The sequence below is a fragment of the Heterocephalus glaber genome, unplaced genomic scaffold, assembly GCF_053883595.1.
Source record: "Heterocephalus glaber isolate CG9 unplaced genomic scaffold, H.glaber_assembly_v1.0 deba00000594, whole genome shotgun sequence".
In the NCBI taxonomy this organism is placed as follows: domain Eukaryota; kingdom Metazoa; phylum Chordata; class Mammalia; order Rodentia; family Bathyergidae; genus Heterocephalus; species Heterocephalus glaber.
The window spans coordinates 10,085,534-10,110,313 of NW_028258151.1; the positions used below are offsets into that span (position 1 = coordinate 10,085,534).

The following is a 24,780-nucleotide window of genomic DNA, read 5'->3' on the forward strand; positions in this document are numbered from 1 at the left end:
AAGTTGTCTGAAAACAGTACAGTGTTTCAAAGAAACATTTACAGATTTTGCTTCACAAGAAAAATACACATTGTTTTCAATCACAAATGAGCATACATGGAAATGTACTGAGGGAGTGCATTCAGCAGTAACAGGAATCCACAACTGCCTGACAAGAGGAAAGCAATTATCATCACATGGAAGGAGTGGGGGAGAGGAGTCAGTAACATAGGAAAATCAACTCCTATGAAATGCTTGTTCTTTTTTGTTGTTGTTTTTTGAGACATGATCTCATTTTGTAGTTCAGGTTAACCTTGAATTCACTATATAGCCCAAGCTGCCTTTCAAGTTGCAGCAATCCTCCTGCCTCACTTCCCAAGTGCTGAGATTACAGGCAAGTGCCACCACTTCTGGCTATTTTTCTTTTGCTGTGGAGATCAAATCTAGGGCCTTGTGCATGCTAGGTACACAGTCCACCACTGAGCTGGGGGTGTAGCTAAGTGGTAGAACACACAATACATGGCCCTAAGTTCAATCCCAAAAACCTCAAAACAACAATAACAACCAAAAAACCAAATAAATCCCAAAGAACCAATAATATAAATATATGTTTGAGTTTTATAGCATTTCTTTCACATTTTGAATTTTCTAGGCCAACATATATTGTTATGGGTGAGGCTTTTCAGAGGTGGCTGTATCTAGGGTGTGTGAATATGGACTAAGGGACTATTAGCATAGTTAAATTGGATTAGCATATTTCTGGGTATGGCTGACTGTATGTACTGGAGGGAGGCTCCACCCCAGTTGTGAGTGGCACCAATCAACAGGCTCACAGCCTGGGTGGAATATAAAGGGACAGAAAGGAAGGCTTTGATGCTTCCTGCCTGCCTGCTATGGGTTGTTTCTCCCCTGCCATGCCTCTCTGCCATGATGCCCTGCCTTGGAGCCAACTGACTATGGACTGAAACCTCTACAAATTGAGAGCTAAAATAGCTGTTCCTCCTTTTAATTTGTGGATGTTGAGTATTTTGTTCTGGCAATGAAAAAGCAACTAAGACATACATGAATTACTTTGGATCTAGAGTCCTACAGTATTTATATTTATAGGATTTTTCCACAGTTTTCATGCCTGAAAACCATTTGTTGAAACTGAAAATGTTCCCCATCCTCTCACTGGGTTTCTATCTACTGTGCAATCTCACATGTTTATTTAAGGATGTGGACAAAGTAAAGTCTTTTCCACATTGCTTACTTTCAAAATGTTTCTGACTGCTATAAGTTTTCTCATGTCTTTGAAAGGAACTCCGAAGACTAAAGGCTTTCCCACACTGTTTACACTTATAAGGTTTTTCTCTGGTGTGCATTCACATGTGACCTTGAAAGCTTGTGGGGTAAATAAATTTTTCCACATTCTTTACATTCGTAGGGTTTCTTTTCAGTGTGAGTCCTTTCGTGTATCTGAACATAACTAGAACAACTGAAGGCTTTCCCACACTGTTTAAATTCATAAGGTTTATCTCTGGTATGAGTTCTTTCATGTGTTCGCAATGCACTGAGGAAAATGAATGCCTTCCCATATTCTCTGCATTTATAAGGCCCATCTCCAGTGTATATTATCATGTGTCTTTGAAAGTTTTCAAGAGAAATGAAGGCTTTTGCACATTCCTTACTTTCATAAGGTTTTTCTCCAGTGTGATTTCTTTCATGTATTTGCAAATCTAGAGGATAGTTGAAGGTTTTCCTGGATTTTTTACATTCATAGGGTTTTTCTCCAGTGTGAGTCCTTTCATGTACCTGACCGTAACTGAGGCAACTGAAGGCTTTCCGACATTCTTTGCATTTATAGAGTTTCTTTCCATTATGCACTTTCATATGTACTCAGAAGGCAGGGTGAGCACTGAAGGCTTTCCTACATTCCTTACATTTGTATGGTTTCTCTCCAGTGTGAATTCTTTCATGAATCTGAATGGAAGTAGCGCATCTGAAGGCTTTACCACATTGTATACATTCATAGGGTTTCTCTCCAGTGTGAATTCATTTATGTACTCATAAAAAACTGGGATGAACGAATACTTTCCCACATTCCTTACATTTATAATATCTGTCTCTGTTGTGCATTATCATGTGTGTCAGAACAATTGTTCAGGAAATGAAGGCTTTCCCACATTCCTTACATGTATAGGGTTTCTCTCCAGTGTGGGTTCTTTCATGGATTTGAATAGAACTGGGACAGCTGAAGGCTTTCCCACATTTCTCGCACTCTTAGGGCTTCTCTCCAGTGTGAGTCCTTTCATGAATTCAAAGAGAACTGGGAGAACTGAGAGCTTTCCCACAATGCTTACATTGGTAGGGCTTCTCTCCAATGTGCATGAGTTCATGTGTTTGAAAGGGCTGGTGATATATGAAGGTTTTCCGACACTGTTTACATTTATAGGGGTTCTCTCCAGTGATTCATGTCTTTGGAAGGATTTGAGATAACTGGAAGTGTTCCCACTTTCCTTGCATTTATATGGCTTTTCTCCATATCAAAACCCATCAAGTTCATGTCTAGGGTGAGATTTAATGTGCCTAGTAAGGAATGAATGAAGCATGAAGCCCTTTCCACAAACACTACATTCATATGGTTTTACTCCAGTGGTTTTCTTGGTCCTAGTGGCATCTGAAATCCAGCTAAAGGTTTCTCCATACTGACCGCTTTCTTTACTTTCACAGTGTCTCTGTATCAAATAACTTCTTAGATTTTTTCCCTGTTTTTTGTACTGATTTTTAATGTGCTAGTCATTCCATTTGCTCCCTATATAGGCCAGGTTCCTGAAGGTTTCCCACATCACATCTCTGTATAGCTTCTCCTGTAAAGTATCCAGCAGAGCCTGCTCCTCCTGGCTGAAGTCCATAGACACATCCTCAAAGGCTACAGAGTCAGTTTGTAGAGGTTTCAGTCCATAATTGGCTGGCTCCAAGGCAGGGTGGGGACAGTTTATGGCAGTGGAAAATAGCAAAAGCAAAAGGGACTTTTGTTCTATATCTTTAAAAGAATATGTTCTGAGAGCCAGGGATTTAACTCAGTGGGTTCTGCCTCCTGCCTTGCAAGCACAAGGACCCAAGTTTGATCCTTGGTACAAAAAAAAAAAAAAAAAAAAAGAATATGTTCTGCTTTTTACCACTAAGTATTACTTCTAGGATTTTCACAGATGTCCTTTGTCAGATTAAGGAAGTTCCTTTGTATTACTTGTTTATTGAGAATTTTTATCATGAGTAGACATTACATTTTATCAAATGCTTTCTGTCTACTGAAATAATCATGTTTCTTTTTTCTTACCATAGTTGATAGAGACTGGACAGGAGTACTACTATCTTAACCAAAGTCTACCACTTCAGGAGATCTAAGTTTCTGTTTATTTAACCTTTGGTTACATGGGTGAAGCAGCCAGATTAACAGAAAAGGAAATCAAAAGTCCTCTACTAAGTCTCCTAGAAGTCTTCTGTCAGAAACCACTTCCATCGTGTAGGGAACAGGGAAAGAGGACATTAATAGAACCTCTGCAGTAAGTCTTAGTTTCCTGCAACCCACCACAGCACAAGGTGAATTAATTAGACAGAAAATAGAAAAAATGAGACTTAGAGAAGGAGCTCAGCTTTCCCACTTGATCAATGCTGCTCCGGGCAGCAAAGCCCTCAAACTTGCCACACCTTTATTAAGCACATCAGGAGAAACAAATGTAACAGATGACTCAGGGCAGAGAGTTCAGTACATCGAAGGGTAACAAATGACTCAGAGGGCAGTGGAAGTGAAAATCCTAGAACAATGAGGGACTATTCAGATGAAGATTTTCTTCCTCCCCAGGATGTCTTCAGATGGTATAATCCTGTTCTGGAGCATCCATCACAGCATCACTGGACAACTGAGGTCTTAGCTGTGACCAGAGGAGTTATGTCTTGACATGCTGTAGCTGGCCTGTAGGCAGGAAAACTAGACTTTAACTGTGAAATGATTTTTCTCCAAAATTATGTAGAATTGCTCCCAACATATCTCCCTTTGTTTTTGTTTTATGTAAGTGTGCTTTTAGAGAAAAGTGAGTATGGCCAACAATGGGTCATCCCTATGTATTGTGAGGACCTATAGTGTGTTTGACTGGTTTAGCTGTCTATAATATCTTTTTTAAAGGGCTATCCCCAACTGCAGTTAGGGGAGAAGGGGTGCAGGTTTTACCCAACTGCTTCAAGCTGACAAAGGTTGATGTAGGGAAGACTGCAGTCAGGGGCCCCTTCTAGGGAGCTAATTTAACGAGCCTTAAATGAAAAACATGTTATAAATTATCAGTAAAAACCTCCTTTATAAAGTATATGTGGTTGATATTACTAAAGAAATTGTCTAGTATATTTGTTGTTGATACTATCTGTATGATCACTTGGAGTTTGGCAGTCTATAGTCAAGAATGAGCAAAAAAAAGTCAAGGTATGAGCATGAAAAATAAAAAAGGTAGTTTGGGGAAAGAAGCATCCTTAGAAACTGTTTTTAAGGGACTAAAATAGTGAATATAACCTGTTGACTTGTAGACCCTCCACTAAATGGAGATTATCTATAAGTCAGATATATTTATTTTTTTCATAATTTCTCTTAATTTCTGCTGTAAAAAGATTAAAAATCTAATAATTTTTTTTTTAATTTAGCTAGAAAACTTAAAACTCTTGTTGAACTTGTATACATTTTATCTTCAGTTATACTTTTCTACTGGTATTAAAGACCAAGTTGTGGTGAGACCTTATTAAATAAAATTAACCTCTTGTTATCTAACAAAGTTAAGTCTCCTCAGGCACTGTCTTGAAATCACACATAGAGCCTCTTAGCTCCTCTGTCAGTGTCAGCCATCAGGATATGTCATGGCCTTGCTTGACCATGTTGCTTTCTGCAAAAGCATGGGAGATTTTTTTTCCTCCAGGTGACATTCCTTTGGCACACTTTTTTGTTGAATATTACTGGTTTTGGTGCTCAGCAACCTCCCTGCTCAGGAGGTTGGGTGACTGTCACGAGCAGGTACCGTGGGTAAACAGGACTCGGACTCGGATGACAATTCACACACTTATCTTATATTATCATAATTCATTTCAATACAATTGCCACACAATATGCAATTACCACACAATATTAAGTCTGCCAATTACCACGTCCCTGTACCTGTACTGCGCAAGTCCTTATGGGAGCGCGACGTTTCCTCCCCGTAGGGTCAGAGGGTCCGATCCGTAGACGAAGGGCGTCGAGTCGAGTCGGCGCTAGGCTATCCATCTCTCCGCTTGCCTCGTCCTCTGGTCTCGTCTGGTCAGCGGCGATGCTCCTTCCAGCGGGATCAGGTGTGCAGATGTCTGGGTCGGTAGTCAGATCAGCAGATTGACTGGTCGACTGGTTGGTGGGACGGATCGTCGACTTGCTTGGAGTCTTCAGCTCCTTCTATACTATTCTAACTGGGCGTTTGTGGTATTGGTTCAGACTTACCACACTGTCCATTTCGGGGCACACCTTGTTCAGTTCAGGGTACACCCGTATCACTTCCATACCGCTTAAGGTTCTACTTTCATATCTTATGGTTACACATCACTCTTATGATTATGTCATACTTAGGTTACAGCACTCTTAAAGTCACAGCACACTTTAGGGTTATAGCACACTTAGGGTTATACGATTCCAACTTATTTCAAAGTGTTCTCCACAGTGACTCACCAAAGATACAGGATCTTGGAGAAGGTTCCCTCATGTCCTGGATCTTTTTGTTGTTGTTGACCTTGGAGAGCCAGAGCCAGAATATTGGCTGTCTTGTTAGCCCAGATACCCTTCTAGTTCTGGTCTCTAAACTTTAGTTGTTGAACACCCAGAAGAGAAGATCAATAACATCAGCACTATAATAGGAGTAGTGAACTTAACTATTATAATTTTACCTGGATATTAGCCATAGTTAGGAAAATATAGTTAGGAACCATGATATGATTTAAAGGTACAAATTTCCAATGATGAATGTCATCATATGGTATACCTAAAATGTACCAATAAAATAAATAAAATATATATACATATAGTTAGAAGACTGTTATTATTGCCAATCATGGTTGTTCTAGTGGTTGAATCCCTATAGAATAACAGAAAAAGGCTTTAAATCAAGGACTATACATAATATTTTAGCATGACAACCATGATATTATCTTTGTAATACACTTGAATGTGTATCTTAGTATAAAGTAGCCATTGTTAAACGCTCTTACCCCCCCAAAAAAATGCATGAAAAAGGCACTTACCTAAGTAGCTATCTTTTTTGTTGTTGTTGTTGTTGTTAAATTCTTTTATTGGTACATTTTAGGTATACAACACAATTACATTTCTCATTGGGAATTGTACCTTTACATAATGCATCTTGGTTCTTATTTTTTCTCCATTAAGTAGCTATCTTGTGACAGGATGTCATCTAAGGAAAATAGCCTACAAGCGTACCTGTTATCATAAGTGGTTGGAGCATAAGAGAGAGGCAAATATCTGAATCAAAAGGAGGTTATTACCATAAATGATACGTTGGAAGACCCATACAGTTAGAGAGCGTGAATACATTTTGTACACCAGAAAAATGGCAGTAATAAGTATCACAATTATATAAAACCTTATGTCCTTCAATGTAGTTTGGTACCAAAAGCATCTTTCTAATAGCACCTTTTCTTCATGCCACAGAAAATCTTTTAAAGATGACCAATGTAGACATATCCCAATAACATATTTAGAACTTAACCAGTGTAAACATTTTATAATATATTTAGAGCTTAAACTTTGATAGTCAATGTAATGAATTTATAATAACATATTAGACAATGTTTGTTGGCGTGTGTCTCCCATAAGGTTATGAAAATTATTGGGGGGGGTCCCTTTAGTGAATTAAAACCAGAATATTTATTTTCTGAGCAGCTGCTTCTTTATTGGTAAAGGGGAGTCCCATTTAACAGTCTCTCCAAACCCAAGGGTCTCTATATATTTACTTTGAAAAACAAAAGAATTTTTTTATAACTGCTTATTGCAAATTGCTTATTGCAAGTAAGTGACAATACACATTACACTTTTGTAGAATAAATATTTACATCATTTTGATCAACTAGCAACCTGGGGGAAGAAGGACATACCTTTAACTTAATAATATTTATCTGTAAGCCAATTTAATAATGGGTAAATATCTTTTAAGAAAAATTTTCAAAAGGTGAAAAATAAAAGAGAAAAAGGGAAAAAATTGAGCTCAACTGTACAATTGGACAGACAACAGACAAACATGTAAGACAATTTATAAAACTAAAATACACTCAAGTATATTTGGCCAAATTAAATTATAATATCCCTTTTATGATTTTCAGGTTTACAGTTGTACATAAAACTGGTCAAAAACTTTTTGTAGTCAATTAACAGAGATCTCTTTTGATTAGAATCAGAAGGAATAAAAGTACTTTTATACCTGTAAATGTAAAAGAACATTTTTAAGTTACTCCCTCTCTTTTTTTTTTTTTTTTACCATAAATCTAATTTTGTTCTCCCTCTGGGGGTGTCATCTTGGTCCTGGATCTTGCAATGGATTTGTCAGTTTTAATATTTTGGGGCATGCCCATGGGCAAAGGTGGACAAACAGTGCTGTTGAACATGGTGCCCTTTCTCACCAGAGTGACACATGCCATATATCATGTGTGAAAATGTACCTATAGAAACACGTACAAATTGAGACTTTCCGAAAGAGGGGACTTGTGTCACATCCAGCTGTCAAATCTTATTACTGGTAAGGCCTCAAGGGTTAGTTCCCTCTGGGGGAATGGGCCATGGAATCTGCTGGCAACTAGGATAGGCCATAACTATCTGTCATGCCTGAGCTCGAGATAGTTGAAAATCATGTTGTAGTGCCTTGGAGTTCTGATGGAAATAGCTATGTATCTCCTTAGCCTGATCAAAAGCAGCAAGGAATCCTATAAGCCAAACTGCTTGTGCATTGCCGTATGAAAGTGGTCCAGGAAGGTTGCTATGTGATCAAGTATGTGCAGTATAAAAGGGAGCAGTTCTTTGATGTATGGCCTTTTGTAATCTTAAAAACAAGTTTAATAATTCAGGCTCCAAGGTAGAGCAGACCATAGCACCTTCCAGTCTTTGAGTCAAACCAACTGCATGAGAGGAATCACTCAAAATATTAAGAGGTTGGGAAGGGAAGTTTTCAGTCACAAAATGGCTAGCAACTCTGACATCTGAGCAGAGAGACCAGGTGTAGGCAACACATAGCTAAAGGAAAAGCTCCAAATTGCTGCTTGGTCCTTGGAGGAGCCATCAGTGAAATAGGTTGAGGCACCTTGCAACAGCTGAAATTGAGTAACCTTGGGGAGAATAAACTCATGACATGCAAAAAACTGAAACAGAGGATCACTAGGGTAATGCTTATCTATCTGTCCAATGATATCTGCAAAGGTTACTTGCCAATACAAAGCAGTTTGTAGCAGTGTCTGCATTTGAGCCTAATCAGTTGGGATGATGATGAAATGAGGATCAGCACCAAATAATTTTTGGGTAAGATTACATCCCAAGGAAACTAATTTTGCAATTTGCTCTGGATATAATTGTAGAAATTTCACTAACTGGTTAGATAAAAACAACCATTCCATGGGAAAGACCTGTTTCTCATACCATTGTCCTATTAAACCTGTAGGTGAGTGGGGGGTGTTAGGCACAAACAAATGAACCAGATTGTTAGAGTTTATATGAAAAACCTGACAGTTATGTATATTTTGTTCTATTGTAATTTCTTTCGTGCCTCTGTAGTTAATTTTTGAGGGGAATTAAGACCTGAATCTCCCTGTAATATTTCATACAAATTCCACAATTGAAAAGTTGCAATCTCTATTTTAGGCCTAATCCAATCAAAAGTAAATCAAGGTCAGTCAGTCAGCCACAAAGGAATGTTGAAGAAGCAATCTTTTAAATCTATAACTATAAGTGGCCACTTCTGGGAAATTGCCAACCTGGTTGAAACCAGGTTGCAATGCCCACCTCCTTAAGTCCTAAGCCAAATACCATTTGCCTGACCTTTAGGAATAACAAAGATGGGTGTGTTCCAAGGGCTCATGCTCTGGGATGATTCTAAATGCCCCTTGTTAAGTTGTTCTAATATAAATTGCTCCAAAATAGTTAGTTTCTCCTGTGTTAGGGGCCACTGATCAACCTGAATGGGATCCTTTGATTTCCTTCTTGAGCCTCTCCTGGTGCCTAGAGAGGTCAGAACTGCCATCCCACTCCTCCCCTCCCTGTTTCCCAGCAGTTCTCTTTCTGGGGAAGGGGGGCCTTCTGACTCTGGACTAAGGTGAACAGCCCCTCTTGGCAGCCAGAAACACCACCATCCTGCTCTAGGAGCTTATCGACTCTGGTTTCAAATCACTCCCTGGGAGATATCCTGGGGACCCAATTCCTGATCCTGGGGAGCTTTCTGACCTGCTGGGATGGTCAATCACCCCTCAAAACTTTCAGGAGACACCCTCCCTGGGTTGCATTCTCCACCATCTCTCACAAGTGGGTCTTAAGAGAGACATCAAGCCCTAAAAGCTCTATTTTTACCCTATTTCTGTATGGCCAAACTACAGCGGTACCTCAGTTCACAAACTTGATTCTTTCCATGATTCTGGTTGCAAACCAAGTTGGATGAGAACCAAATCAAATTCAATGGTTAGGTTCAGTGTTGACCTTATAGGAAAATTTGATTCAGTTCTCAGCCAGTTTGGTTTTTGACCAGAACTGTGCAGAGAATTGAGTTCATGAACTGAGGTACCACTGGACATTGCTGATGATGGGACCTTTGATTACCAAGTTTTACAGGACCTTGACAAGTTTATCCAGAGGAATGGCAAATGGTCTGAAATCCCCTCTATTAAAGTTTTATTCTCACTCTGTAATCACCCTTCTCTGACTCTTTTCCTCCCTCCAACTCCTCCTCATGGACAAAAAGCCCCCTTACTCCTGTCTTTCCACCTCTGTCAATGATCTCTGCCCAACTTATGGGGCCCCTACTTACCAGTCCCACCCTCCACCCCCTCTTGAATGACCCAACCCTCAAATCCCTGTCCCTTTTCCACCCACATCTTCAGGTCCCTCACAGTCTGACTTTCCTGCTGCCAACCTGAACCCTCTCCCTCCTACTCCCACTTCTGCCCACCTCTTTGGGCCCCTTCCACTCTGGCCTTTCCACTACCTGTGCTGCCTCAGTTGCAGATATAGCTCAAAGAGCTGTGCAAACTCAAGTTTCTGTCCCCTCTTCCTTTCCTAAGAGCCAGTTACTTGCTCTATTGCAGCCCCTGCTGTTCCTGCAATGCTTCCTCTACCAGCTGAAAAAAAAATTAGGCCTAAGAAAACAAAAATTGATAAATTTAGTTTGGGCTTCCAATTTGGGTATTTTTGTTTAATTGATATGCTTAAAATATTTCTTGTGCTTTGCAAATTCTTAGACTACAGTTACAGTGTTAATTTGTTTTTCTATTGCTTTAGTACAGATAAGACACTTTCAAGGTTGACTTGGAGTTGACAGCCAACCAAATTTACAATATAACAACCTCAGAGAACACCCTCCCAGGTCCCAACTCATCTCTCCAGTCTATCTGGTGCTTTCAGACAAAGGCTTTTACTCTCATTTCAGAGACTGATACTGGACATAAGCTGTTCTGCATAACTAGCAGGGATGTCTAGACTGGTGATGGGAAACAGGGCAGAGCTGCCTTCTTGGGCAGTTGCAACTTGGCTTGTGGCCCTTATTATTCCTGACTTCATGATACATTAAGTGTGCTTGTGTTTTCCAAGTGTACAGGTCTGCAAAAAGATACAAAACTGAAAAATATCTCATCAAAGCAGCAACTTCCAGGCTAAAGTTTATGGTGGCGAACTTGTAGGCTCAAATATCTGACTTTCTCTGATTTGTGTTCCAGCTATTGGTGATAAAATTTGTGTACTAATTCATTTAACATAATTATGTAATTGTTATGCTAAAATGTTATGTTGTCCTTCATCTCAAGTTTTATCTATGAAACTTTATAGTTTTATAAAGTTCATAATGTTAGCAGTCTGCAGGAATTCAACTTCTAAGACAACCATGATTGGTAAGGAAATAATAGTTTCCTAATTCAGGTCTTGATATCTAGTTATGATAATGATCTCCTGGATGTTCAATAACTAAGGTTTGGAAACTAGAGCTAAAAAAGGTAGCTGGGTTAAGAGAACAGCCAATAGTTTGGCCCTAACCCTCCAATGTCAACAAGGACCCAAAATATGAGGGGCTCTTTCTACAGGATCCCACAACTTAACGAGTCACCAAACCTCCTAAACAGGGAGATTGTTGGACCCCAGGGGACAGAAGTCAACCAGTGTACAGTGCACCAAAAAGGAGGGTCACTAGCCATGCTTCCATGAGAAGCCACATGGTCAAGCAAGACTGACCCATCCTGGTGGCTTACAGTGAAAGAGGAGTTGAGAGGCTTTTACATGGTTCCGAGAAAGTAATGCCTGAGGAGCCTTGACTGATCTTGATAGATGACAAGAAGTTAATTTTGATTGACACAGCTGTCACTTGAACTTGGTCTGGGACACCCAGCAGGAAAGTATACCCAAAGAGATATAAAAGTAATAGTAACATAGGCAAGACATAAAAAGGGGGCTCCAATCACTGATCCCTGCTGACAGTTTCCATCTACACCTGTAGACAATCTAGAAGCCAGCTGGTTACAATTATTTCAGTCCCTTAAAAAGTATCTGGATGTGCCTCCTTCCCCGATCTGCCTTTCCTTTCTAGTACTCATGCTTTGGTCATACACACTTTAATCTCTTGGTGAAGTTTCTTTATTCTCACCTACAGACTGCCAAACTCACAGTGATCATGAAGATGGAACTAACAGTAAAAGTGCCTGAGTTCCATTGCCCCCACACAAAGCCAACCCCAGGTGCACCACCCTGGCTGAAGGTTCTGATATTAGGCGCTTAGGAATTCTAAGGGGAATCCATCAGACCCTCAAAATTCTTTGGCTCCCACAAAAGTTCACCACAGGCCCATTGCAATCAGGACTATGCCTGGCCCATGGGGCCTCTCTCTGTGTCACCAGACTACAAAAAAATTCTACCACACTACAAGAAAACTACTTTTCCAGTTGGCTCTGTCTCACCTTCCTCCTGTCAAGCTACAATCCAACTCCTCCACCCTTCTGATCACTACAGTGTTAATCATCTAGGAATCCTCTTATGGGTACCTGGGTATACTTCCTTTCAAGGAAGTTCAAACTCCACCACATCCAAATATTGCTAAACAGAGGAAAGGATCACCTAAAAGACACCCTTTAGCCCTTGGTGGGGCTCAGGGATGGAAACAGAAATTAAATCAAAAATTAAATCTTAAATCAAAAATTTGCTGCTCTCTGCCAGGACGACCCTACAACATGACAGACAGCTTCATCTCTGTCTACTTTGCAGCCTTTTCCTCCTCCTTTCCTATATGGCATAAGTTCAAGGCTGTCCAACACCTCCCCAACCCACCTCTTGATCTCCTCCTTTCTTGGTTTGACCTTTCAGGATACCTCTCCCTAGATTCTGATGTCTTAGATATATGGTACCCAGGCATATGCCCGTCTCCTCACAAACTGGACAGGAACCTGAACATTGGTTCTCCTTTCTCCCACCCTCAACATGGCCATATCTGACTTCTCCATTCCTCTCTCACCCATTACCATGTTATGGCTCAATACGTAATCCAATTGGCCCCTCTATTAGCCACCCTGAGAGTCCTAACTAGAACGGCTACTAGACTACGGGGATCTGGGAGTGTCCCTGTCTAAATTCACCCATCTCTCAAAGGAGCTACCAGAGGGGCTAAGAAAAGTCTCCAACCAGCTAGGATACCTTCAAGACCAGGTAAATTACCTAGCCTCTGTAGTCCTTCCAATTTTCCAAGGTCTAGATCTCCTCTGTGGAGGCATCTGTGCCTTCCTACAAGAACAATCTTGCTTTTTTTGTGAATAAATTAGGGATAGTTAGAGATGGAGCCAAGAGGCTCAAAGATTGAGCCTCGAGACTCCTAGATACTGGCTCACAAAACATCTTGTTCCTCCCTCTCTATTGGCTACTCCCTCTTCTGATACCTCTCATTATTGTTCTCACCTCATTATTTCTGCCTTGTATAATCAATTTATTACAGACTTTTTTCAGGAAAGCATGGTGGCTATCTCCAGGGAAACTACCCCAAAACTTTTCAAGATGGCACTTATTCAGTCAGTCCAGCTCTGAGGACCCCCTTACTGTCCCTGATCAGCAGGAAGCAGCCAGACCAGAGACAGCAGCCTGTTTCCCTATACCCCTTTAGAGCCTGGGTTGATAGACCCTGGACAGGAATATCACAATCTTGACCAAAGCCCACCATTTCAGGAAATCTAAATCTGTTTACTGAACCTTCTGTTTCCTGGGCAAAACAGCCAGATTACCAAAAAAGGAAATCAAAAGTCCTCTACTTAGTCTCTTAGAAGTCTCTTGTCAGAAGCCACTCCCACCCCTTGCAAACCCTTCAAATCCCCCTGTGTTTTCCCTCTTCTGCCCACCAGATCAGAGAGGTCTCTCTCAGGTTTGCTAATAAACCTGCTTAGACTGTTGTGTTTGTGTCCTGCCTCTCCCTCCTCTCAATAGTAAATTACATTGGTTGATTATTGGATATTGAACTGGTCTTATAGTCCTGCAATAAACGTCCCTTGTTCATGATGTATTGTTCTTTTCATATATTGCTTGATTTCAATTGCTAACATTTTGAAGGCTTGTTGCTTCTAGGTCCATGAGGAATATTGGTCTGTAATTTTCTTGTCATTGTCTGGTTTTGTTTTTAGTTAGGGCAACACTAGGCTCACAACATGTGTTGGGAAGCATTCTGGCTTTAGTTTCTGAACTCGTTTGTGTAGAATTGGCTTTTTTTTTTCAATATTGGACAGGAGTTTTCAGTGAAACCACCTGGATCTCTTCTTGTGGAAAGGTTTTATATTACACATTTTATTTTTAATTGAAATAGGGATATTCGCATGCTATTTTTGAGTCATTTTGGGTCATTTGTACCCTTCAAAGATTTTGATCTTGCTACTAGGACAGGAGTTGACAAACTATTGCCCAAACAAGCAAAATCTGGCCCATTTCAAGACAAATCTAGGCACATTCCTCTATTTGTGCTGTGTGTGGTGGCTTTTCACTACAAGAACAGAGTTGAGCAGTTGCAAGAGACAGTAGGGCCCACAAGCTTAAAATATTTACTATATTGATTTAGAAATTGAATCAACACACTTCTAAAGTGCCTGCTGTTAGGTTTGAAAGGGAGACTACACAAATGGATTTGGAGTGGGCTCTGTTCTCCAATTTGAGAGGCAGAAATCTGTAGATAGTCATTCTCATCAACTTTGGTGTCCTCAACAATTGTTAACACCTTCAGAAGTATGCTGGTTTTCCTCAGTAAGGATAAGGTCACCCCAAGGCATTCTGTATTTCCTCTGTCTTGATGCATTTTACACCTGAAATCTGGTTATCTATAACCTTAATGCTTCTCTCTTGATGTGCAGATCCAGCGATTAAGGAAGAGGTATATGGAAAGAAGGGCTATGCTTAGTGCCAGACTTCTAGCCTCTTAGAACCACTGACAAGGGCCATCCACCCACCGTAATAGCAGAGAGGGATGGGTGCATAGCAAAACGGGAACCTCTAAAGCTGGTCGCTATGACTAATCACCCAGATCACTTCTTATGGGAGATAGGTTACTGGGTTCTGCAAGGGGCATTGGATGGCAAGAGGATGATATTGCACTTCTCTGAGGCAACACATGATATTAGCTGTAAGCATTTGAGAAACAATGGACAACACAAAGCACAGAAAGTTTCCCATGGCTTGTATGACAGACAGTTCCAGTCCTGCATTTTCTAGATTCTTCCATGACACTAAGGAAGCCACAGTTAGGAAGTTTGATAATAGAAACTTCTTATAATTCTTAGTCTATCATTTGTTGGCATTTTTGCTTTTTATCTCAAGGACTAAGGATTCTGAAATTTTTATTCTGGGAAAAAACTAAAACCTATCTTTAATATACAAAATAATATAATTATTATAGTTTCCAAACTTTATTTGGATAAGGCCTTCAAACAAAGTTTAGTAGAATTCTATAATAGTAGCTAACAGTTACTTGGCACTTATGGCGTCAGACTGTATATAAAGCATCTGATACTTGCTATGTCATTTAATCTCACACTAATTCTCTGAAGTAGGTAATATCCCAATTTATAGATGAAGAAACTGAACCAAGAAGGTGAATTAATTTGCCAAAGACAGGATAACAGAATTGGCCATGTTGAGGCCTGCAGTTTGGGCTTCTTGACAGAAGAGGCTAATCCTTAGACCACAGTGTGGAAATCAGTGATGGAGAAGAAAGTGCATAGGCCAGGGAATCACAGTGCCTGGTTTGGCCAGAGTCTATGAGATAGGCCAGGGAACTTAAACTCTCAGTAGCTCATTATCCCTTTCAGGGAAAAATGAAAATAATTGCTATTCTTATAAACTACCAGAAGTGCCAGGGTATCACTTGATTTGATCCACTTAAAAGTACTATTCAGGTAAATGGAAACAAGGTCCTACATAATCAGTGCTTTCATTGGGAATCATATGTAAGTCAACTGGTGTATCACAGCCTTAAGAGAAAATTTAACTTGCTTTCTACATGCTAAAGCTCAGGTTGCCTCAATTCTGCCCTTTTAGGACAAGCAGTACTCTGTGACACCATTTCAGTAACTTTTCATACCTTGCATGCATATACAGGAAAGCCTCCAGTTTCATAGTACACAATTCTTCACCTACTCTGCCTTGTCACAAAAGTGTCAAAGGTGTGAGGTTACAAGTGGATTCACTGACATCAGTCCTTTTTGATAACTTGTTTGTTGGCTTTTTCCTCTTACCTACCACAGTGTAGTGCATATGAGAATCATCCCAGGCAAGGGGCATTCAGAATATCTGATCTCCAACAGGGAGGGCCCACGTATAACATTTGTTGGAAAGATTCATTACAAATAGCAACACCTAACATTTATTCAATATTCCCATGTGCTAGACAGTGTTCTGAGTGCTATGGATATAACATTACCTAATAGCATAATACTGTGCATAACATTTCTTCTTCACAAGTGAAGCAAATGGAGCGTGAGAAAGCTGAGGAATATTACCAGGTTTACAGAGCAGAAGGTGGCTCCAGTCTGGGGCCAGAGTTCATTTTATCCCTCTTATTGGTCTTTTTTGTGTTGCTGGGACAAAACACCTGACATACACACCTTAAAGGAGAGAGAGTTTATTGACTTAACAGTTTCAGATGGTTCAGCCCATGGCTGACTGGCTCCAAGGCAGGAACATCATCGCAAAAAGGGGTAGCAGAGCAAAGTTGCTTATTTCATGGTATCCAGGAAGCAGAGTGGGTTAGAGCACCACAGGGAGGGTACCCCCATGATCCACCTAGACACACCAAGAAGTGTGCTGTATTTGTCTTTCTTGCAGGTTTTGGAAACACTGAATTTGATGTTCCTTTGTGATAAGCAATTAACTATTCATTTTCTTTACATATGTTTACTGAGTGCATCATGCTACAAAGATACGATGTTAATTATTAGAGATTTTAATATAAAAATGATAAATGCAGCTCTTCTAGGATTTTACAGTCCAATGAAGAGGGACCTAACAGAGGTTTTATGTATGAGAAATACTGATGTTATAAGTAAGATAATATCTATAACATGTTAGATGTCCTAGAAGGGACAATAAACCCATACCTGGCTGTCAGAGAAGGCAGAAAGCATGGAGCAAGGCAAAATGTTTCTAGTAGAAGTAGTAAGAGGGTAACAGAGAGAGACCTGGTGGCTCTATTGGAAAGCTTGATCTCTCCTGGAATAGCTAATTCACAGCACTGGGTTATACAGTGAGGTGAATGGCAAGAGATAGAACTGGAGAGGAAGGCAGGTCTGTTATGGGGTCCACATACACAAAATAACAAGCACCGGACTTCCCTGTGTGGAGAATGGTGTGAATCCAAACATTTTAGGTGGGAAAAAATACAGTACTTTGGTTCCATTTGAGGAAGAGTGTGGGGTGGGGTCTAGGGAAGGCAAATGGAGACTAGGTTAGCAACTTAAAGCTGTGACTAGCAGTGCTAAGAGAATAAGGGAGGAGGAAAATGCTCAGAATAGGGATCCTCAGCCTCACCAGACATTTCTGGTGAAATTGTCTGGTGTGGAATTGTCCCACAGGATTAAGCAGCTTTTTGGCCTCTGTCCCCTAGCTGCCACAGACCAGTCCTTCTCCAAATGTAACAACCCAAAGTGTCTGCAGACATTGCCAATGTCCCCTGCGGGGCAAAACTAGCCCCAGTTGAGATCCACTCTTTTAGATATGATGATATTAAAATGGAATCAGCTGAACTTGGATGTGTGGTGATGGAGAGACATGTCAAGGGAAACTTCAGGGTCTCTTCGATGACAGAGGAGACAGGAAGAAAGAGGTCATGCTTGATTTTGGACACCTGAATGTGCAGTGGGTGTGGGACATCCTACTGATGACCCCAAGGGGTGGTTAGATGGATGGGTCCATGCTAACAGGAGAAACTTCAGCTGTGGAGATACAGAATTGAGGACTGTTTGCATGTGAATAGGAGCAAGGCCACAGGAATAGGTGAGCTCACTTAGGGAGTCTGGGGAATGGAGAAGAGGACCAGGCAGGAACTGTGTGGAACAGCAAGAGAATCTTAAGTGACAATTTGATTTTAATGAAGGGGAAAATAGAAGAGAAGTGTGTATCACTATGGCCTTTAGAGCCAGTATTAATTTTGGTATCTTCTTGGACCCAAGCAGAAGCTAAAATTTAAATGTACTGAAAGAGGTGGTGGTCAGGAAAATCTACTTGAGATGGTTAGTTTTCTCATTACAAAGAATCATAAATGCATTATTTGTTGAATTTATATTTTCTATCCTCTCAGGGCAAAATAAAACAAAACAAAACCTTAAAGAGCCTTATAGTTGTATTATGGTGAATGAATACCTAGCAATCCAGGGCTAAGTTGAAAAACCCATTATGCATTTAAAATGACAGCAGTGTTGTTTCACTGCCTTGTCATCGATGTTCAAACACAGTAATGCCAGGCTCAGGGGAAATACAGGAGCTTTATATAGAGACATATTCTTTAGCCTTTGATAAAGTTCTACAGTGATAATTCTTGGAGAAAATAAAATGTCATGAGGCAGTGGACAAAGAGCTAACAGAATAGGAAGCAAATGCAATAACAGAAAATAGGATACCTGTTGGCAGGAGAGTCAGATGAAGTAGGAAAATAATTTCCTACAGGTGACATGATTTCCATAGTCACAAAGCTAATTGCCTACAACGCCAATTCCTTCAAGAAGCATTAGACTAGGGCAAAGCCTGTCAAAAAGGAGCTTGATTTTGAAAAGCCAGATGCTTAGGGTAAATAAGTAATTACCTGACTGTAACCTAGACACTCTTGTGAGAAACTCTAACTTGGGGCCAACAGTGTAGCACTGGAGGTCCGACACCAAAGTAATGCTTTCCAAGGGCATGCAAGTGAACCAGCACACCTGTTCACAATGTGCCCCAAATGCTGTAGTTCAGAGTGCTAAAAGGAAGCAAGCTAAGTACAATGCTAGTCCTGAAATTTCTCCATCCACTCGTCAGGGATGGATATGCACTGCTCTCTGCAAACCCGGGCATGTGCTTGTTCCATTTCCCATCGGGGCACTGGGTTGACTGCCTTCCTGGTTGCAGCCTGTCAACCTTTTCTGCCACTTTGCCAACATTAGAAAAGAAGTTAACAAATGGATCTAATTACCATCCTGGTTTGAGGCTTCTAGACTTTTTTATTCCTTCCAGCTGTAAAGATGTCCTCAGACTGAGCTTCACATTCAGAACTGCTGTCAAACTCTCACTTTAATGGGCACTTAAATTTAATGTCAAGCTGATGCCTCTGGAAGCCGTTGATTAAATTTGCAAACAGACTCTAACCGAACCAGAACTTTAGAGTTGTCTCATTTTGCCTTTCAAGCTTAAATCTCAGAGTTTTCTTTCCTTCTTTGAAAAGAATTACTGAAGTTTGTTTGCAAAAATCTTGAGTATCAGTCAGAGAGCAAAGTGTAACAAGCAAAACACCCTGCATGCCTTGAGAAGAAATCCCTCAGCTTATTATCATTCTATATGAATTAAAGATTTTTCTGGAGCTTTCTTCTGTTCCCAGATCATTCAAAATTTATATTCACTTTATGACTCTCTAATAAGAAGTCCTAAAAGTTGATTTAAACTTTCTAGTGTTCTTTTATGGACATGGCAATTAAAGAATTTTGTATTGTATGGCAAGAGTGAAAATATGGAGAAAAATGGAAGGGATACAATAGAATCAACAACCAGCTACAAATTTCCAACCTACACTTTCCCTTCTGCTGTTTCTCTTTGTCTTTGATTAGCACACAGCTTCTTTTCCCTGAAGAAGTAATAAAGGACTAGAAGTTAAAAGATCTGGAAGACTCCATATTCTTTTTCATTGGCTGCTATTTTGAAGAGGATGCTGGCTTTTGATTTTTCTTTTGGGTTCTTCCTAGATCATTCAAAGAAAACAAATCAAAACTGTCAACACTGTGGAGCATGAAAAATAAACTGCCTTTTCTAACTGCAAAAAGTACCAAAAAAGCACTAATTTCTATCTTCTTGTACAAGCCTCTAACCCTTATCCTCTAATCTGTAGCTTTCACAGAATGTTCACATATTCTTCTGTATGACAGATCAAACTTTATTACTAAGAAATTGAACTTGTAAATACAACTAATATGTAAATGAGTGTAATTTTGAAGTTTAACTAGACACATATAAAACATTCAAGCAGGTTGACACAATTTCTTAGGGCTGCTGGTATAAAATAGTCCCCTATGACACATCTACCACGCTGTTAGTGGTTCTTTTCTTTTAGCTAGTGGAGCCCAGGCTTCATAAAAGGAGAACATGAGGCAGCAGAAAACCACATCCTTGCACATTGCCAGCTAGGAAATATCCTGTCACAAGATTTCTCACTGTGCTACAGTGGTGAGACTGCTCTAATATGTCCCTTCTTTAATACAACAGAGTCCTACATTTCTATGCTCGGTGTTCTAAAGCTAACTTAATTCTGTGGTAAAACAAACAGCTCCATGTAGCACTTGTTCATATTATTAAAAAAGACTTGGGCCAGGGATTTAGCTCAGTGGTTTCACCGCCTGCTGTGTAAGCGCAAGGACCAGAGTTTGATCCCTGTTACCAAAAAACAAGACTTGAGATCTTACATTTCCTGGATAAAGTGGTAGACACTCATCAGATTCCTCTGGAGAACTATAAATGATGAAAGAATAGCAGATGGTTTCAGAAAGGAGATTTATAGCGGTACTTTGTGTGGAATAAAGCTATTTTCTAAACTAGGTAATCATGCAAATAATATTTCAGATAGTATCTCATTTAATTATGTTACTAAATATCCCAAGAAATCTTTGACTCAGAGCTTAAACTAAAAACTATATTAGCTGATACTTTTAGGTTCTGGTGACTTGGTCCCTTTTCATATTGATTTCATATTATCACAAGATTAAACAATGCAATGCTTTTAACAGTTCAGTTTTCTGACTGTCATGCTTGGCATCTAACTTGAGAGAATAAAGGAAAAGTACCTCTCCATACCAGAGAGGAGGGCTAAAATTTTTCACATAAGCCAACGTAATGGGAAGGAAGAGTTACTTCTCTGGGTGAGAGGAGACACCGGGCAAGACTGCAGTCGGGGAAGGGCACTCAGGCACAGTGCACACAGGGCCGGACCTACACATCTGACCTCATGGCTGGCAAGGGGAAGGACTTAACAATTAACACAAGGATCCTACGACTGAACTCGGTGAATCTGCCAAGCCTCTCTGGCAATCCAGTGAATGTAAGGTATGAAAGTTCCAAGTTGGGAGGAAACACATTAGACATAGGTACTAGCTCTAGTAACTTTTCTTCATGAACCTGCTTCCAGAGTGAAAGGAAATGATGCACACGAGGAGTGTCATGTACATGATACTCCCATGCCTTAATAAATACAACTGGCTATGCAAATTCTGTTTCTCTTAATTCTCAAGTCACAATTCATTTCAATAGAGTTTGCTACCTACCATGTAATAGTCCAAGATTCTCCTTGCTGATGTAGAATAACCACAGATAAGCCAACTGAAAACAAAAGTTTAAGATCTTCAGTGGTAGTTGGTAGTGGTATTAGACATCCTAAATACTACTTTAACATTCTAGGTAACATTCAATCTGTTGTAAGACTCAATTACACTGAGATATAAAGATATACATTTTGGCATTTATTAGCAAAAATGGTTCAGAAAAAGGAGTGGGTCAAAATTACAGAATAAGAGCTAAAAGTTATTTTTAGCTGTACTGTTTCTGGGGGACTTTAACCAGTCCTAAAATAGAACTTCTATGTATGTGTGTACACAGATTGAATTAGGGCAGGGGGAGAAATTAAACCAAAAATCTTAAAACTAGGAAATGATGGCCAGTGGGGAGAAAGGCCCCTAAGCTGCTCAAGCATCACTGGCTGAAGTAGTCTTCCAGGCCCTCCATGTCCGCTTCCAGGGAGGAGTTTAAAGAGGACAGAGCAGAAGACGCATCCTTGGATTTCTGGACACTTGGTTTGGCTTGAGGAGTTTCTGGTTGGATGGATTCCTTCTTGATGTCTTTTCCACCATTTAGGATCCGCTGGCTCTCATCAAAGAACTGATTGGGATGATTCAAGGAAAAGCCACAATCGTCTACCTGTACAGGGAAATGAATTTATATCACATTAACATATAGGAAAGGTATAACTAAAGGGATACCAACACTGCCCCAGCCCTCACCCAGAACTTACTGTCTGCCACACGGACACCAGCTATCCTCTTTCATGTCCATAATCCACTGCTTACCATCCGCATCCTGAGGCAACTTCAACCACTTCCCAAACATTAACGGCCACCACATTTCTATATCTAGTCATAGATACGCACACTGTTCTTCCTCCCAACCTAGCGTTAGTTCCCTGCCCAAATCCTACTCAACACTGCAGCTGACGCTAAGGCAGCTCAAACCCCACAGCAAGCCTGTGCTCCCCTCTGCTCATGTGACTGTCCATGCTGTGCAGCACACCAGACACTTCTCCCTCACCCTTTCAGCCTCTCCCATGTGCCCCATCCATCCAGACTGTTACCATCTCAAAATAAATGTGTGTGTCGGGGCTGGTGGTGTGGCGCAGTGGTGCAGCATCTGCCTGCTGTGTACGAGGCTCTTGGTGTGATCCCCAGCACTACCAAAAACAAAGCAAGTCTGGGGAACTATTCTGGGTGTTACGTGTTCCACAGTGAGAGTCACTGACAGACAAGTGAAGGACTATGTAATTCATCATTGTATCTCCAGCTCCAAGTAAAGGCTTAGCATACTGTAGACCATAAATAATTTAAAAATAAAGGATCTCAAAATTGCTCTTGATCGTTTTGATACAGATCCATAATACCATTCATATTTTAGAGCTTATTTATGAGTCTGGTATAGGTAATCTCATTTTGTATAATACAAACTCATTTTGTATAAAACAACCTAATTTATTGTAATTTCTTCATTCTAATTTTTGGCATTCCTTCATCTTTTTATACAAAATCTTTTTTAAAAAACTCACTGTGGATTAATGGAAAAATGTTAGTAGTTTTATGCTCCTTTTCTCAAATACTATCACTAATCTTCAATTTTGAACATCATCTTATATTACTCATTACTCTGCCTTTAGTACCCAATGAAAATGTCGAGAGCATCAATACTTCCTGTTCTTGAAGACTCAACAAGCACTAGTTCCACATTTTGATTCTAGAATTTACTAGAGGTGAACAAAAATATATTTCTTAATACAAATACTAATGGACATTCTGTGTCAAATGGCATACACACAAATACACAGCCTATAAACATATATGTTGTTCATTCCCACAGTATCCCTCTGAAGGTGGATCCATATTTCCCCAGCTTTTCAGAAGAGGGATCTGAGGAAGGGAAGTATTAAGTACCCTGTCCAGCACACTGGCAGGGCAGGGCTGGAGGCAGGACATGATCTAGCAGCATCCATACTCAACCAGGAGCTCTGATACCCCACCTTTGTGCCGAGGTCAAGTGTGTTGTACTCATATATTGTACTTTTTCCTTAAAACTTGAAAATCTTTACTGAGTCTTACTTTTACAGAGGTGTGATAAAAGAGCAGGACAACTTAAGGAACTTTCTCTGAAGTGTGAATCTTTTAAGTTGCTCCCTTCACATTCAACCCATGGTTTAGGCTGAGTTGATCTCATGTGATGCCCACCGGACTCCAACCCCTGCCTCTCACCCTCTGCAGCTGGAGTTGATGACAAAACATCATTCTGCTTAAGTGAGTTACTTTGGTTTCCTTTTAGGTGGTTGATACTTTTTGGAGACTATAAAACCATTATACTTCTTTCGCTCATCTATCTTGTATTTACCAATCTTTTTATATTCTTTATTTTGAAGTGACTGGTGCACAGTAGGTATCTAAAAAATATCTGGTAAACTAAGCCCCAAATAGCCAGTGTATACCAGTCATGTATTTCACATATTAACTGAAGAACTACTATGGATAAGACCCACTTATAAAGTAGCAGTTTTATGAAGAATACATTCGACTAACTCTAAAAGTAAGTCATATACTTAAAACTTTTAAAAATGGAGAAGTGGTAGAGGTCACAGATACAAGTCTATACTGGCTGGGGAAAGCAAGGAAGACTTCTCTTCTGAGAACGTGCTGTTGAGGTACCTTAGAAAAACAGAACTAAACTCTGGGGAAATGAGGGACAAGCACCAGGACCACATGAGCAAGGCAAAGGGAATGTGCTGGGAATGCGAGATGTTCACATGGCCTGGTGTAAAAGGACATAACAGGACATAAAAGGACATAACATGACATAACAGGAAACAAGGCGGGAAAGACTGGCAGGAGCTGGGCATGAGAGATCCCAGAAAACCAGGCTAAGTAGCATAGACTGATTCTCTGGGAGGCACTCTCACCAGGGAGTCACTAACACTTCCCAGAAGTAGAGTGGTGTGATTAGAGCCCTGCATGATCTTATGGTGGATTAAGACAGGCAGGGAAAAGGGACTTACAGTTCACAGCGAACTCACCTGATGGGTGGACCTCTAGACAGAAATACAGTATTTTTCTGGTTATATATGAACACCTCAGGTTCTCTGATTCTCTTTTGTAAGGTGTTGAAATGTTGGGCCAAAAATTTACAGTGACTTCAATGTACCACAGACAGCACACAGACTGACTGAAGATTTATTGTCCAGATCACTAAGACTGCCCAGATCACTGCTTTCCTTTCTTAAACTTTGCTGCTTAACTTCAAAATATTTCCTGAATGTTTTAGCATATTTCTATTAATAATTTTAAGAAATTTGTGAATTTCTTTATTATATTTATTTCATCCATTAAAATGGGAGATCCAACACAGTGCTGCATTTGCACAGTTTCATGAAAAGTTAAATGTCTAACATATTTTGATCAGAGGGATTTACATTTTTATGAAATAGAGAAAATAGTTCCAAGCACAGAGTTGCTATGGAGAAAACCAAAAGAATATGAAGGTTAGCTCTGGCCCGGGAGGTGACTGGCACGGGACATTGG

General features: G+C 40.1%; 1 protein-coding gene and 1 pseudogene across 11 annotated transcripts in view; both read right to left on the reverse strand.

Moving 5' to 3' along the window:
- Positions 1 to 1,317: 1,317 nt before the first annotated feature.
- Positions 1,318 to 5,530, reverse strand: LOC106009478 (uncharacterized; annotated as a pseudogene).
- A 15,869-nt stretch (positions 5,531 to 21,399) lies between these two features.
- Positions 21,400 to 24,780, reverse strand: part of Prim2 (DNA primase subunit 2) — a 397,094-nt gene continuing 393,713 nt past the window's right edge. For all 11 annotated transcript variants that reach the window (XM_087204938.1, XM_087204937.1, XM_087204946.1 and 8 more), the window contains one exon: positions 21,400 to 21,874. In XM_087204938.1, coding sequence (XP_087061064.1) covers positions 21,650 to 21,874 — 225 coding nt within the window. In that variant the 3' untranslated portion in view covers positions 21,400 to 21,649. The remainder of the gene's footprint in view (positions 21,875 to 24,780) is intronic.